The sequence below is a fragment of the Castor canadensis genome, chromosome 2, assembly GCF_047511655.1.
Source record: "Castor canadensis chromosome 2, mCasCan1.hap1v2, whole genome shotgun sequence".
NCBI lineage: Eukaryota > Metazoa > Chordata > Mammalia > Rodentia > Castoridae > Castor > Castor canadensis.
In genome coordinates, this window is record NC_133387.1 from 52,402,087 (window position 1) to 52,416,904 (window position 14,818).

At 37.4% G+C, this 14,818-nt stretch overlaps 1 protein-coding gene across 5 annotated transcripts; it reads right to left on the reverse strand.

The window, feature by feature from the left end:
• Nucleotides 1-99: 99 nt before the first annotated feature.
• Steap1 (STEAP family member 1) lies at nucleotides 100-9,650 on the reverse strand. Of its 5 annotated transcripts, none has more exons than XM_074064804.1 (7): nucleotides 9,565-9,621; nucleotides 7,854-7,888; nucleotides 5,890-6,028; nucleotides 5,710-5,792; nucleotides 3,139-3,651; nucleotides 2,406-2,570; nucleotides 100-456 (listed from the first exon to the last, which is right to left on the reverse strand). In XM_074064804.1, the coding sequence occupies exons 4-7, from the start codon at nucleotides 5,785-5,787 to the stop codon at nucleotides 199-201; spliced, it is 1,014 nt and encodes a 337-aa protein (XP_073920905.1). In that variant the 5' UTR covers nucleotides 5,788-5,792; nucleotides 5,890-6,028; nucleotides 7,854-7,888; nucleotides 9,565-9,621; the 3' UTR covers nucleotides 100-198. The 5 variants fall into 5 exon arrangements, with proteins under 5 accessions (XP_073920905.1, XP_020008936.1, XP_073920904.1 ...); XM_074064805.1 differs by lacking the exon at nucleotides 5,890-6,028 and adding an exon at nucleotides 1,302-1,409 and having other exon boundaries at nucleotides 318-456; nucleotides 5,710-5,818; nucleotides 9,565-9,650; XM_020153347.2 differs by lacking the exon at nucleotides 5,890-6,028 and having other exon boundaries at nucleotides 5,710-5,818; nucleotides 9,565-9,650.
• Between the last annotated feature and the right edge of the window lie 5,168 nt (nucleotides 9,651-14,818).

Consider the following 14,818-nt stretch of genomic DNA (forward strand, 5'->3'; position numbering starts at 1 on the left):
ACCAAAACTCAATATTAATATTTAAAATATTTATTTTGAATCAAGTCTTCAAGGAAATATATAAATTTCCAACTGATCACTGACATACAAAGAGATACATTAAGATCTTGAAGTGGTTATTTTATTAACAAACACAAATTTGAAATGTTTACAATAAAACATGTGAATATGGAACAAAAATATGTGTAAATAGTACTTCTACAACTGGGAGGACATCTCAGTTTTGTCAATTTTGGTGACATCTTCCCAACCACGTCGAATCTTCAGTATCTTCTTCCTCAGGCATGGTAGGAATAGTATGGTTTTACATATCAGGACAATAATAGGAAGGAAAATAGCTATCATGAAAGTTGGAGGTGTATACCATATGAATTGTTTTGTATCTACCCATTTATTCCAGGCAAAAATCAATGCATGCATTGTACCCAGTAGAAGGGAAACAATTCCTAGCTTGCTCTGCAAAATAAAAACAAAATTACTTTAGTGAAGATTGGGCAGTAAGAATTTATTCCATCCTACCTCATCTGAATCTGTTCTGTTACTTAGAAATCCTTTCATTCATCTATGATTATTTGCCTAATACATTTCTTAATCATTTCCATTCACATCTTCGATTCTTTTTACATGTGCCTCCTTACCATGCTACTATTGGGTAATATTTTTGTCTCCAAGATAGGTTGAGAAAATTCACAACCCTTCTTTTAGTCTTAGGTGCTCAATAGCCCTGTCCTTCCTTTCTCTGCCATTTTGTTCATCTTATGATATTTATATTTTCGTACTTTGTTTCTTGTGCATTTGTCTTAATTTTGCCTATCAAGAGATTTCTAAAATCAGGAACTGTGTCTCACTCATCACAGGACCCCTGCAGAATCAACACAATAATCTGCACATTATTAGGTGCTCAATAAATATTGGTGGGCTGACTGAAGGTTACCACAAAATCAATTTGAATTCCGTGATCTTTATCAATTGTGAAGGCAGCTAATGTAATTCATTCAGATTTTGGTAAATGAATAGTGAAGTGAATAGACATGGGCTATGTTTTAAAAAAATAAGACATTATGATAAAATGGAAAAATACTGGCAATTATTTCAATGTTTGAACAAAATAGATCTAAAGATGTGAAAAAATTTCAGCTTGCAATGGAATGCTTTGACATCACACAGATAAAGCTCCTTGCAAATAGTTGTTCAGCTAAGTAATTTTATGGCATTCTGACAAAGCTCTTCTAGATGACTCTTTGACTTCTATTCACTTTACTGGAAATGGTTATTAACCTGACAGAACAAATCTAACTCACAATCATTCAGCTGTGGTCTTAAGCTCCAATGAATACAATTCAATGGTTAAGTTGTGTTTTTAGCCGTGACTCCTCAAGGTAAGTCATAGTGTAACCAGTTCTCAGACTCTAAAGGAAAAGTTTCTACGTTAGTAACTGTAAAGTACATGTGATTGGTTGAAAATTAGTTTTACCAAATGTATATGATATATTTATTATGTGCTATGCATTGCATATATAATGGGACATATGCTGAAAATGCAGTACTTGAATCTATAACTAACTCTGAAAAGTGGTGCTCGTGTATGTGTGAAGGGAAAGCAATGTGAGGAGGAAGCTATTTCATGAGGAGTAATGAAGCCAAACACACAAAATTAGGAAATATTTTGCTTGGAGATGTGGTACTATCTCTTAGTCATGTTGGAATAATTAAGATAGAGAAACACTTTCCAGCCTAATCAGATGCCCTGGTTAAGTGTCTGTTGAAAATATGCAGGACAGATAGTGAAGAGTGTTTCACTTTGTGGAAATTTCCAAGAGGTCCACACACAGAAGTTAAAACTCAGTCATTTAAAAAATTTTGGCAATGCTTTTGATTGAATTAAATTTAGTCCTTTGAATTTTGTCAGACATTGGTCCCTTTGTGAATTTTGGCACATTGTTTTTTTAAGTATAATCTCCTACTAGGAGATAAACTTCAATAAATTTGAGATAGGTTTTGAATTCTAAGAATATTCAGAAACTTCAAGTGAGTAAGTTATCTAAAATGTAACTTGGAAAAAGCAATTTTTAATGTTAGATGCTGGAATGTCTTCGATAGATAAAACTCCATATTTCAAGGTGAGTATTTGTAAAACATCACATTAGTCATTAGATGGGCAGCAGACTGTCTTAATAAGTTGCAAATGTTAGAATATTTTTCTTTTAGTAATGTCTTTTATTTATGTCTACAAATGCATCCAATTTAGAAGCAATCGGGAAAACAGAAGATACATTACTAATTAGAACAAGTGTAGTATTGGAAAAAATTTGTTATTTTTATAGGGTAAAGTTGAAATACTTGATGTTACAAGCACAAATGATTTGCCTCTATGAGGGAGTAGAGTTATTTTATAAGTCATTTACCTGAATATAGTGAAATTCTCTCCATGTCAAAGAGTTGCTCACAGATGGAATAGATGTGACAGCCAAGGGAGCTAGTATTGCAAGTCCCAGAATGCCCAGAGACAGGTAAATCTCCATTCTCCAAACATCATGCTTGATCCAGGCATCTTCCTTATTTTGTTGGACCTACCAGAAGGAGGAAAGAAGGAATACAAACCACACTTACTCCATTAGTCTACTATGGTGGTCTTGAGAACAAAGGAGGCCTAAACAAACTTATGACTTTTCATTTAGTCCTCTAAAAGAAATGACATAGGAATTATTACTTTCTTTCCTTGAATGCAACATTTATATAATACTCTATTTGTTAATTACATAATAGTTATTTGATGGTTTAGTTAGAATTGTAATGTGTGCACAACCTGTGGGAAATAAGCATAAGGTTTGAACAATTAGCATTAAAAATAACATTGCAAGGGTGGCAGAAGATTAAAATGTGACCACGTCCATGAACTAAATATTTTTTATGTTGTTCAAGCTGTACTTTATATTCAGCTTCAAAAACATTCCTCATCATAAAGCTGGACACTGAAGCCCAATGAAGCTATAACACCTTTTTTAAAATGCAGATTACTTTCTTAACACAGGGTTGAAACAGGGGCTTGGAATATTGCTGTCACAATGAAAAAGGACTGATTTGTTGGTGACTCTGACTCTTTTAAGTTTACTAATATCGTCAGCATTATCATCCTACCTGTTGATATGCCCAATTCAGCAACTTGTATCTGTAGGATCGCCGCATTGGATAAGACAGGCTATAAATTGCATGTAGTACAGCAAAAAAGAAACTGAGAAGCCCAAACTGCTTTCGTGTTAACATCCACCTGTCCAACCACGGTGGGAATTTTTTATACTTAGTTCCATTATGAAGTTGTACAACTGCTGCTATCACACCTGGCAGATAAACCAGTGCTAAGAGGGTGATGGAAACCATTGGTAAGACTTTATTAACGACCAGGATTGGAATTCTATAAAAATATTGCTGGTGAGAAGTTACTAAAGGGTGAATTACTTCCCTCAGAAGAGTGTACAGAAAAGTCAGAGATGATACAATAGCAGCTATTTTGATTGGCAAGCGCCATTTTGGAAAGAGCTCCTGTGTATGCTGAAGTTCTGATGGGCAATCGAATTCATCAACATGGAGTGTTTCTTGCAAGTGTGAAAGCACAGGTCTTCTCAGCATACTGGTCTCTCCTGTGTCCTTAGTCTACAAAGGAAAGGAAAAAAAGTCTTAAAATTGCACAAAGCACAGGATTTCTCTTACTTTGACTATTTATTGCTCAATCATTGTGCTTCCAGGTAATAAGGGCATTCGGAATCTTGGTGGTTAGCTGAAGATAGCATCTATAGTAATGACCAAATGTGCACTTAGCTACATTGGGATTCCATTAATTTTTGTTATTCATTTATCTTTAAGACATGCTTCAGATGCTTCCATTAATGCTTAGACCATTGTGACTATTTTGAAGATGTGAAATAATGGAATAGGGCAACTTGGAAGCCAAAATTGAAAATGTCTTTTAAAACTCCAGCAATCTTTGGTAAAATAATAAATTAGTGGAGTTTGAACTCATGGCCTAGCAAGTGCTCTACCACTTGAATCATGACCCTAGCCCTTTTGTTTTAATTATTTTTATTTTTTGGATAGGGTTTGCATTTTTTGCCCAGGGCTGGGTTTGGACTGGAATCTTCCAACCTATGCTTCCTGCATAGCTGGGATTACACTATGTGCACCATATCTGGCTCAATTTTTAAGAGAGGGTCTCACTAATTTTTTTGCCTGGGCCAGACTCGAACCATGATCCTTTTATCTCCATCTCCCAAGTAGCTGGAATTACAAGCATGCACCACCATGTCCAGGTGAACTCGCAAATTGTAATACTTATGTTTTCTCTATAATATTTTTATTAGTTACTGGACAACCTACAGAACACCGAGAATGCAGTCTTTATTAATTAGAATGCAAAGATCAGGGATGATATGGTCATTATTATTAGATAAAATATGGAATTTCATCATGTGATCTTGTGCTTTGATTTTGTATTTCTAAAATAACTCATTTGTCTAAGTCGTGACAGACAAATATATTATCAAGAAGGTAAAAGGCTATATAGCTAGTTGAATCCCACAGAGATGATCTATTTCCTGAGAATGTTATATTTTTTATCCATTTGCATTTCCAGGTAGTCAACAATCCAAAAGAAGGCTGCAACGAATAATCTGTCATTTCCCCAAGTGACTGATAATACAGAAAATTTAAAACACTCACAATAAGATCTCAGAGTGTTTCGTCTTGTGCACTTTATGAATAGATCTACTTCTTACTCTGTGGTGTTCTTCATTTTTATAGCTCTCTCTGTTACAAGAACATTGTAATGCTTCACATGATGCTAGTGATTATCTTGTTCAACTCATTTTATGCACAGTAACTTTAATCCACATAGTGCTCTATAATTTTCAATGTTTTAAATGACCTTGCTTGCCATTTAATTTCTACTCTGAGTAATAAATCACTGTTCTACGTAATGATTTTTGTAATTACTCCATCTAGAAAGGATAAGGTTTCTGTCCCTTCTGCATGATAACAGTGTAAGTATAATCAGCTGAGATTGATTTTCTGGTTAGGAGTGAAGAATTATGGAGTGGCAAGTAAGACAGCTAATTTGAAAACTGAACATAACTTTGTTTTGTGCACAGTTAGTTTTTAGGGTACATGCTTATAGTGCTTAATTATTTTTCCTTTTAAAATAAGATAAATAATTTCTGCTAAAACTGTATTTGAAATAATTTAGAAAGGTTAGAGTTTGGAGCCAAAATTTTCTGCCACTTTTTAAGTAAAATAACATTGTAAGAACCATTTAATTTTGTGGCTGACCAAAAGTGGGACAATGATTTTTATCCAAAAGTGAATTTATTTGGTTAAACAGCGAGTCATCAGTTTAGTTGGTGATCTCTCAGGAGGCTGCCACAGTGTCTATGGAAAAATGCTTATCAAACTACTATGATATGTGCATTGGTGGCTTGTGGTTTTAAACTGAGAACCAGAGAGGTTAGAATTGAAGGACCTTGAAGACAATCTGGTCCATCTTTATGAGACCCAGGCTTTTCAGTGACTTATTTACCTAAGACTCCTGTCACTGATGTCAGAATATCAGCAGTAAGAATCCAGTGCAGATACTGGATGAAAATCACTCTTACAACACTAGAAGATATCGAATGGCATTGGAATTACATATATGAGTTTCATTACTAACTATTATTTTACCAAATAATCATCTTCTAGACTTCTTCTAGCGTTCACTTCCCAAATATCTTCATTTGTAACGTCCTTTCTGCTCTCCATTTATTCTGTAATATAAAATGGCTTCAGTCACCTGAAAAATAAAACAATTATAGTTAAGTCTGCTTTATTTATGATGTCAATGTTTGATGGGAAAATACTCACCCAAAGACTAGAGAGGCAGATAAAGTACAATTAAAATTGAAATAGTAACCGGTCTATTCATTTAAGGAGTCTCAACCAGTGCACTTATGTCAATAGTTATCTTCTTTGTCCAACTATTTGTACCATGAACGACCCATGTCTATATGGAATACAAAGGGTTAGATGTGACTTTTTACTTTAGGAAAAATTAACTTAAGGTTCTTATTTATAGGAAACCCAGCTCCTCTCAAAGGTAAACAGAATTTGAAATGTCTTTTTCTGAGGATAACAATGTGATCAGTGGAGGTTGAAGGTAGCTGATACATAATTATATTCCAGGAAGTTACATGTTTAAGAGAATTTGGGGGTGACATTTGAAACAAAAATTAATTGATTTTCATGGGAAAATATTTTGGAGTTTCAGTTCATGAACAGAACATACACTATTAGTAAGGTGAACCTTAATAGTGTCAGAAAGAACCAAAAAGGTGTTGAGTGCTGTTTTCCCATTAGAGTAATGGGCCAGTCTTTGTTGATAAGACATAAATGGCTAGTCTATTTCCAGTGGGAATGTTGAGTTGTGCGCCATCACTGACATGCCTGCTCTCTTTCCCAACCCTGCAGAAACAAATTTCGTAAAAATTTTTCCCAGATAAAGGAATCTTTTCCTTAATGATTTTCAAAGAGCCTCACCTGGGTGCAGTATAACTTTTTTTTAGGGGAAGGAAACATTTGATGTCATAACATTACTATAATATTATTCATTGTTTTTATTAATAGTAAATTTATTTTAAGAGGAATATATCTGTAATTTGTACCTCATGAAATTCAATGAGGAAAAACAGATTAAATATACAACAAATTGGCAGAAAACATTCCAAGTGTTTTTGAATTTAGACCACTTTGTAATACCTTATTAAGTAGAAAATTGTTTAGGAATAGTTTAGAATACTTTGAATGTTTTCCAGGTTTTAAAGGTCAGATCCTCACAAAGAAGAAAGAGTGGTCACCTCAATGTAATGCCAACACTTTCTTTGTTGAGGTGTTCCTGGAACATTTTCAAGACACTTATCTTGTAACTTTAAAACATTCATGATGAGGATACAGGATGAGCATACCTAACCTGGAAGTCCAAAATCTGAAATGCTCCAAACTCCAAAACTTTTTTTTCCACTTGCCACAAGTAGAAAATTCCATAACTGACCTTCTATGATGGGACTCAGGTAAATCATAGGTATACTAAGTATACTGCATAAAATTACCATCAAGTCATGAATTGTGTGTGAAACCTGAGTGAATTTCATGTTTAGACTTGGGTCCTAGTCCCAAGACATCTCACTATGTACATGCAAACTTTACAGAATGAAAAAAACCCAAGTCCCGAAGATTTCTCATCTTAAGCATTTTGGATAAGGGATATGCAATGTGTATTTGTTGTTTTGGTTTGCCCATATTCTTTCTTTTTTTTTTTCTGGTTTACAATATTGCCTTTAGAGAAATGCCCCTCTTCCACCCAGTAGGATACCAGGAGGCTGCCAATTGTAGTAGCACACATCTTGTGGCCATAGAAATGAGCATAAGACTCAGGCTTAGCCAGCCAGAGTATCCTATTGCCAAGATTTCACTGATTGGTTTAGGCCTGATACCCAACCCTACTTGACAAGTTATAGCTCTCTGATATTTTTATCTGGAGGGGGGGAGAGAAAGAGGAGACATCTTTAACATTTTGTTAAGTTGGGATGGTATAAAATTATCATGCTTCCCCAACCCCAGCGCAACAGGGAGAAAGACATTTCTATTTGAACAGAACACCAACACCAAAAAGCAGAAGAAGAAACGGAGAAAGCTGTAGGAGAGTTCTGGTAGCATATTTGAGTAGACCAGATCCAAAATTCTAAATTCATACCAATCTCCCCTTTTTTGTTTGAGTTAGTTGGAGTTGGGTGTTGGCATTTGACAGAATGCTGGGTAAAGCATATACTCACCAGCAAGTACTTATGAACACAATTCCGAATAGACACTAAAGAGGAAAAAGAGAAACAAGAGTTGGCGCCTGTCCTGAAGAAGCTTACAGCCATCCTCAGGAAGCACCATTCCATGTTATTCGGACTTAACCATTTGACTTAACCATTGTAAACAGAATAGCTTGGGAAGGGTTGTCTAGGAATAGGACCAAATACAAGAAATAATTTACTATGTGTAGAGGATATTTTAACTGTGAATTTCAGTTACAAGCATATAAATATATTTATTCATTAACTACACTGTGAACAATGTCAGACAGTGGGGATCCAAAGTTAAATGAGATAAAGCCTCAACTCTCAAAAACCTTGCAGTCTGGGAGAGAAGGCAAACATTTCAGTAAGCAACTGTGTGGCTGTGTCACATACTGCTTTATGGACAGATGGTGGCCTGGGAATAAAAAAGCAGAGAAAAAGGGTGAGAGTTCCCTTCTATACTTAGCCCTAGGGCATCCAGAAGTTGGAAGCATTTGCTGATCAAGGGCCCTGATGCAGAGATCCTGGGTAGAAAGCCAGAGTGGCCCTGGAGGGGGACCCAGCCCTCTGTCTACATGGTACCAAGCTGACAGCAAGGCCCAGAAAAAGCCAGCAGCAGCAAGGGCGATTCCCCTGTCATTGACTGAATGACAGTCAATTGTGAGCCCAGAAATCAGGAAAATAAAATGTTTGTTTCCAACAGATATTAACTATATAATTGAAGTTCTACAATAATTTTTTTTCATAAGACCAGCAAATCTAACAGGAAATAGCACAGTGCTAAGATGTTAAGAACTCCAGAACTGGACTCAACGTTCTCGAATTTTCCTCCCCATTAAAAAGTGGAGCATAGCTTCTGATGTGACTTCTATTTTGCTGTACCAGGATGGCCGGCCTGGTGTTCCTGCAAAATATTGACACAGCCCGACTGACTCATGTTTATGGCCAAGAATTTAGAATTTAAGAAAGCCAGTGACTGAAATACATTGTGGCTGGCGCTGAATTTCCAACCTTCTACACTTCCAAGCACACACTTGCCTCTGTGAAGGGAGACTGTTTTCTTCATCATGCTGTTTTATTTGTTTAAAGCACTGATTCCACCCCACTATGCCTAATACATCCATGCTAAACGACCTTTAATTAAATATCAGAATGTGGCGAGTTCTTTTTTTACAAAAAGAACAGCGTAGCAAATTTTGAAGTGTACCTAAATTCTATGTTTACAAATCCCTTCCAGTGGATTTGTCCGGAATGACATCTTTAAAAGCATTAATTTGGAGGGAACTTGAACCTCATCTGGACCCTGAGAGAGTAAGACCAGTGTTCCAAGGACTTAAAGTAAAATTTTCCTAAAGACCAAGTTAAGTACTGTGCACGATGCATTCTTCAGTGCGCTGCAAACTCCTGGTCACTCTACAAGTTGAAAACTTGCCATCAGACCCTATCCTGAGTATAAGCGCCGACCCCTTCCCCCCGCGGACAGGACCTCCTAGTCCCTGATGTCCCCAGGTCGGTCCCCAAGGAGAGGGGCTCTGCGGCGGGCTGCACCCGTGCGGGAGGCGCTCACTGAGCTGCGCTCGCCCCCAGCCGAGTCCCCGGAGAGCACGCGCCCCGCGACACCCCTCCCGAGGCTGGGGGCCCGCCTTGCAGGGCCCGTGAGCGTGGGGAGGGCGCGGAGGGAACGACTGAACAGACTCACCCGCTCCTCGGAGGGACCCGACAGTGAATGGCCGCCTCAGCTTGGCGGAGCCTCCCCCACCCCCCGCCAGCGTGCAGACCCCGCCTCCCCGTGCCCCGCTCGCACAGCGCCCCCTGCCGGCGCCGCGCCCCAATCCCGCCCTCCCACTCCCTGCAGGTTCCAGCTCCGCCACCTGCGCTCGCGTCCCTCCCTTTTCCTTTTCCCCACTCAACAACGAGCACGTGTGCATCCTTCAGACCGTAGTTTTCAGAGTCTGGTGTGTGTCAGAATCGCCTAGAGCACTCGGGAAAACCTACTGCTGGGACCCACTCACTGCCCTGTTGAGTTGAGCTAGGGACCTGAGAGTCTGCGTTTCCTACCAGGTTCCAGGTGTCAGTGAAGCGATCCGGTGGATCACACCCTGAGATGGGCTGCTTGGGAGTCAATATATCCATCCGCAGATGAGCGCATTTAAAACTAATAGGCTCTCCGTGAACTGGCCGTCATTTACAAACACGGAATCGAACCCGAGTTTCTGAGAGTGCCTTGCACCCTGAATTGTCCACATCTTGTTGCCTGGATCGCAAACCTTCAGCAAAAAAAAAATCCCGTAAATTCGGCATTTATTCCTTTCCTTCCTCCTCAGCTATTAAGTGCAGCTCAGCCAAGTACTCAAAACCTAAAAGAAAGTTATTTTCAATATTTAAAAGTATCAGAAAGAGAGAATGAGAGGGACGATTTACTCCTCCGAGTTGGACGCTGCCTCAGGGAAGAGTGTCGGGAACCTGGATTGCAACATCTGGGAATTTTATGTGCCACATTTCCAGAAGTAGTCTAACAGGAAAATGCAAAGGAAAGCAACCACTTAACCGCATTTTTCGTGGTTATCTTTTTTAAGTAATAGCTGGGGCGCCAAGGGATAATCATGCTTTAACAATACATCTATAATTTTTGGATGATTAACTTTCCTCAGGGAATCTTAAAGTCCTTTGAAGATTTAATTATTATTGACTGACACCTTGTGGTGGAAATAGAATCTTGCATCTTTTATTTCTAGTGAAACCAGAAAATAATAATTTAAAAGTTTTTGGGAAAAGCTCTTGCTTATAGTACGGGCTACGAAGAATTAAGGCAAATTGTTAAGTTTGTACAAGAATCGTCGAATGTTGCGAATTATCATAGATTATAAATGAACAGAGCAATATGCCATCATTATGACTTGGCAGAACAAAAGTCATTCTCTTTTCCATAATCTATTTCCCGTATGAAGAGGACAAAGGACAAAGAAGTTATTGTAATAATACTAAGTGGCTAATTTTTAAAAAGCTCCACTAAAATTGCTTTCTGTCTTCTAATTAAGACATGTAAAGTCAAGCCAAATATTTTTTATTCGATTTAGCAATTTTATTTCTTCATTTCTTGCAAAAGTCTTTTGGCCAAATTTTTAGTGTGGTGAATAAATATGGTATGTTCTAAAGTGAAATGACTGAAAACATGAAGTTTTTTGCTAATTAGTTTGTAGGTATTACAAAAGTAACAATATGAGATTAAAAAACATGATACTAAAGAACTTTTAATGAGTTTTGAGGAATTAATATCACAGATGAAGTATCTGCAACTTTTGCATGAAATGTTCTGTGATTTGGGCATGAGCTGAAGAAGAAACACACATTGGAAACCCGATGCTGAAGTATCGCAAGTACGCTGAGTCAGCCTCTTTACCACATGCTTTTCAAAACCAATCTGGCTTGTGGAAAACAATGTCATGCTATTGCAAACATTGAAAAGCACATTGCTAGTTTGACTGTGACTCAGAAGAACTAGAGGATTAACCCAATGAGCAATTGAAAACAGACACCTAGGAAGGATGAAAAACAGTTCAGGCTAAGGGGCGGTCACTAACAGAAGTGGGAGGGTAAAAGAAGGAAGTAAATAAGGTGTAGGATATGGTTGATGTACTTTCTATACAGGAAAGAATATAGAATACTTAAATCCGTTGAAATCACGGAAAGAAGGGGACCAAGGTAGAAAGGAAGAAAATGAAGGGGGATGAACAAATTTGAGATATAATACATATATACGTGGAAATGTCAACAAAACTCCCTGAATAGTTAATCTTAGACAAAAATGCCTTTTTTCCCCCAAAAACGAAGGACAGGAAGGTAAAACAGGTCCTGTCTGGGGGGTTGGTACCAATGGGAGAGGAGAGAATGAAAGAAAAGGGTAAAGGAGGGTGAATATAGTGGAAATACTATGCACTGATGTGTGAAAATGGAAAAATGAGACCTCTTGAAGCTATTCTAAGAAAGAGGGGAGGAGAGGGATAAAGAATGTTGGAGAGGGTAAATTTAACTAAGATATATTGTAAGCACGTTTGTAAATGTCACAATGTATCCTCAGTACAGCAATAATATAATAAAAATAAAATTAAAAAAAGAACTAGAGGATTTAAAATGGAGATTCAGCTATGAGTTACAGATTGTTCATAATATTTTGTAATAAACTATCACGCATTAACAAAATAGTTGTTCAGTATTATTTGGGGTCAAATACTAAACTACCTGTAGTGTGACTTTACCTTAACATGTTGTGAAGTATAATAGTTGAGAATCTGTGTGTACTCATACCTGACTGGTAAGTAACCTGATCTTAGAACTTGGTGTGACTTCCATTTTAGAAGTAAATGGAGTTCTACAGTGTGAAAGATAAAATAAAAACATCATACTATTAAAAATAATTATAATGAGGGGAGGGCATATAAAGACAGTTGGATTTGATCAGCACATTCGTATGCATGTGTTGATATATCACACTGACCTCTATTAATATATGTCATTAAGACATGCTAATCAAAAACAAAACAAAAATAATTAAAATGAGCCATTATAAGTGGATAATATAAAGATAGTTTTCTCCTTCAGAAATTGAACTAACTCCTGAGAGGACATTAATTCAAATAATGATTGACAGTATTTCCAAGTCTACCTCTTATGAGTGTAAGAATGAATAGTCAGACTTTCATTTTAAGATGAGAAAAAAATTACCTAAAGTTCAAGGAGGAATATTTTTCCAAAATGATTGATTTAGTAAACACGTAGTAAAGTCTCACTGGCCAAAATTTGTAATTCTACTAGCCTCATGTGATATGTTCTCTTCACTACAGGTCAAGGTTTGCTGGTATAGTAGCCTTCAAAGAATGTGTTCAGTTTATCCCAATGTCTGTGTGTGAAAGTGGTGGGAGTTAGAGGAAGCTCTGCCCTTGGAACTGGAGGTACTAAAATTCTTCCATTTTTTTCCTCGTTAACTGAAGGCCTTTTTTTGCTCATTCATCAGTACCACTAACAGTAAACAGCTGTTCAAGGTGGATTTTAAGAATATGTACTTTGTTTTATGTTGAAGCTTACAGCTTCATCTCTGCCCAAATATTACTAATGTAACTCAAAATTCTGTGACAAAATGTAGGTTAGCTTTAAATATTTTGTAATCTATGGACTGTCTAGTGTCCATATTCACTTTCTCTTTCTTTGATCAATTACTCATAATAATTGTCTTTCAGATTTTATTCTGCTGTAGGTGACTCCAGACTGTCTTGTTCTGCTGTCTCCAGGTGTACTGCTAGCAACATTAAAACTGAAGCTGTCACATGGGTACACCCACAATCTACCTTGCAGGACAGGGAATGAGTACAAGTCCAAGGAGAATTAATTTCTTGTAAGAACTGAGACAGAAGTTGCACATCCAGTACTTAAAGGTTATTACTATGGGAGAAAGAATAACAATTTTTGACAAATAGCTAGAAGTCTTCAGAACATTCTTACTCTAACTCTGTCCATGTTCATATGAAGCTTCAGCACTTTGATTTCTTCTTTCATTAGAGTGAATACTTTCCTTGTTGGGAAACCTGCCTGAGGGTTCAGGGTAAATTTGTAACTCAGCAGCTCAGTCTTACACTGAAGACTGACTACTTGTAGTGAAGCAATCTCTTGTGTGTTCTCACTATATAGAGGTTTTCCCCTGGGGTCTTCCTGATGGCTCTCCAGATACACTTGGACATGAAGAATAGTTATTGGGAACTCTGCCTAGTTCTACCATGTCTGTGCTGTTACCACTGTTACTATAGAATAGAATCTGATCTGATCTTCTTTTTACTTACAGACCTGAAAACGGATACTAAGGGCATTTTTCTTCTTCTCCTACTCCTTCTCCTCCTAATCCTACTCCTACTACTTCTTTTTGCAATACCAGGGACTGAACCCAGGGTTTCATGTGTGGTAGGCAAGCACTCTACCACTGAGTCACACCCCTAGACATGTAAGGTCATTAAGAAGACAAATCTGTATTTGCTTAGTCATTTTTATTAGCATATAATCGTTGCACTGGGAGGATTCATTGTGACAATTCCAAATGGGCTTATATAGTACATTGGTTAGATCACCCCCACCGTCTCTCCCCCTTGATCCTTTCTCTCCACCCCACTTAAAGCAGCTGCAAGAGGTTTCTTTGTTCTATTTCATATAAGTTTATGAAGTCCATTAACCATATACCCTAACCTTCATCTCCTTCATTCACCCTTTCCCCTTTAAAGTACCCCACACTGAACTAATTTTACAGTCCTGTCTTTTGTTATTAATATTTAAGTCAATGTACAAGGGGTTTCTCAATGCATCCCCACTGATATTGTTAATGCTCTGTCAGTCTCTTTTCCTTTTCCTCCTTTCGGGAGTTCCACAGAGTAGTTCCACTATTACAAACATGTTCTACATATGAGTTTGTAAATTATCACATTTGTTCTTGTGTGTATGTTTATCTTATGAATCTATTGTTCACAAAAGAGAGACAAACATGCCTTTCTGAGCCTGGCTTACTTCACTTAACATGATGTCCTCCAATTGCATCCATTTACCTTCAAACCACATGTTGTCATTATTCCTTATGGCTGAGTAATTCTACATTGTGTATATATATATATATATATATCACATTTTCTTGATCCATTCATCATTTTTTGGGCATCTGGGTTGTTTCCATGGTTTGGCTATTGTGAATAGTGCTGCAGTGAACATCAGTGTACAGGTGTCTCCATTGTATCCTGACTTATGTTTCTTTGGGTAAATGCCTAGGACTGGGATCACTGGATCATATGGCAACTCTATCTTTAGCTGTTTGAGGAATCTCCATACTGCTTTCCCAAATGGTTGTACTATTTTGCATTCCCATCAACAGTGTATAAGGGTTCCTGTTTTGCCACATCCTCGCCAGCATTTGTTGTTATTGC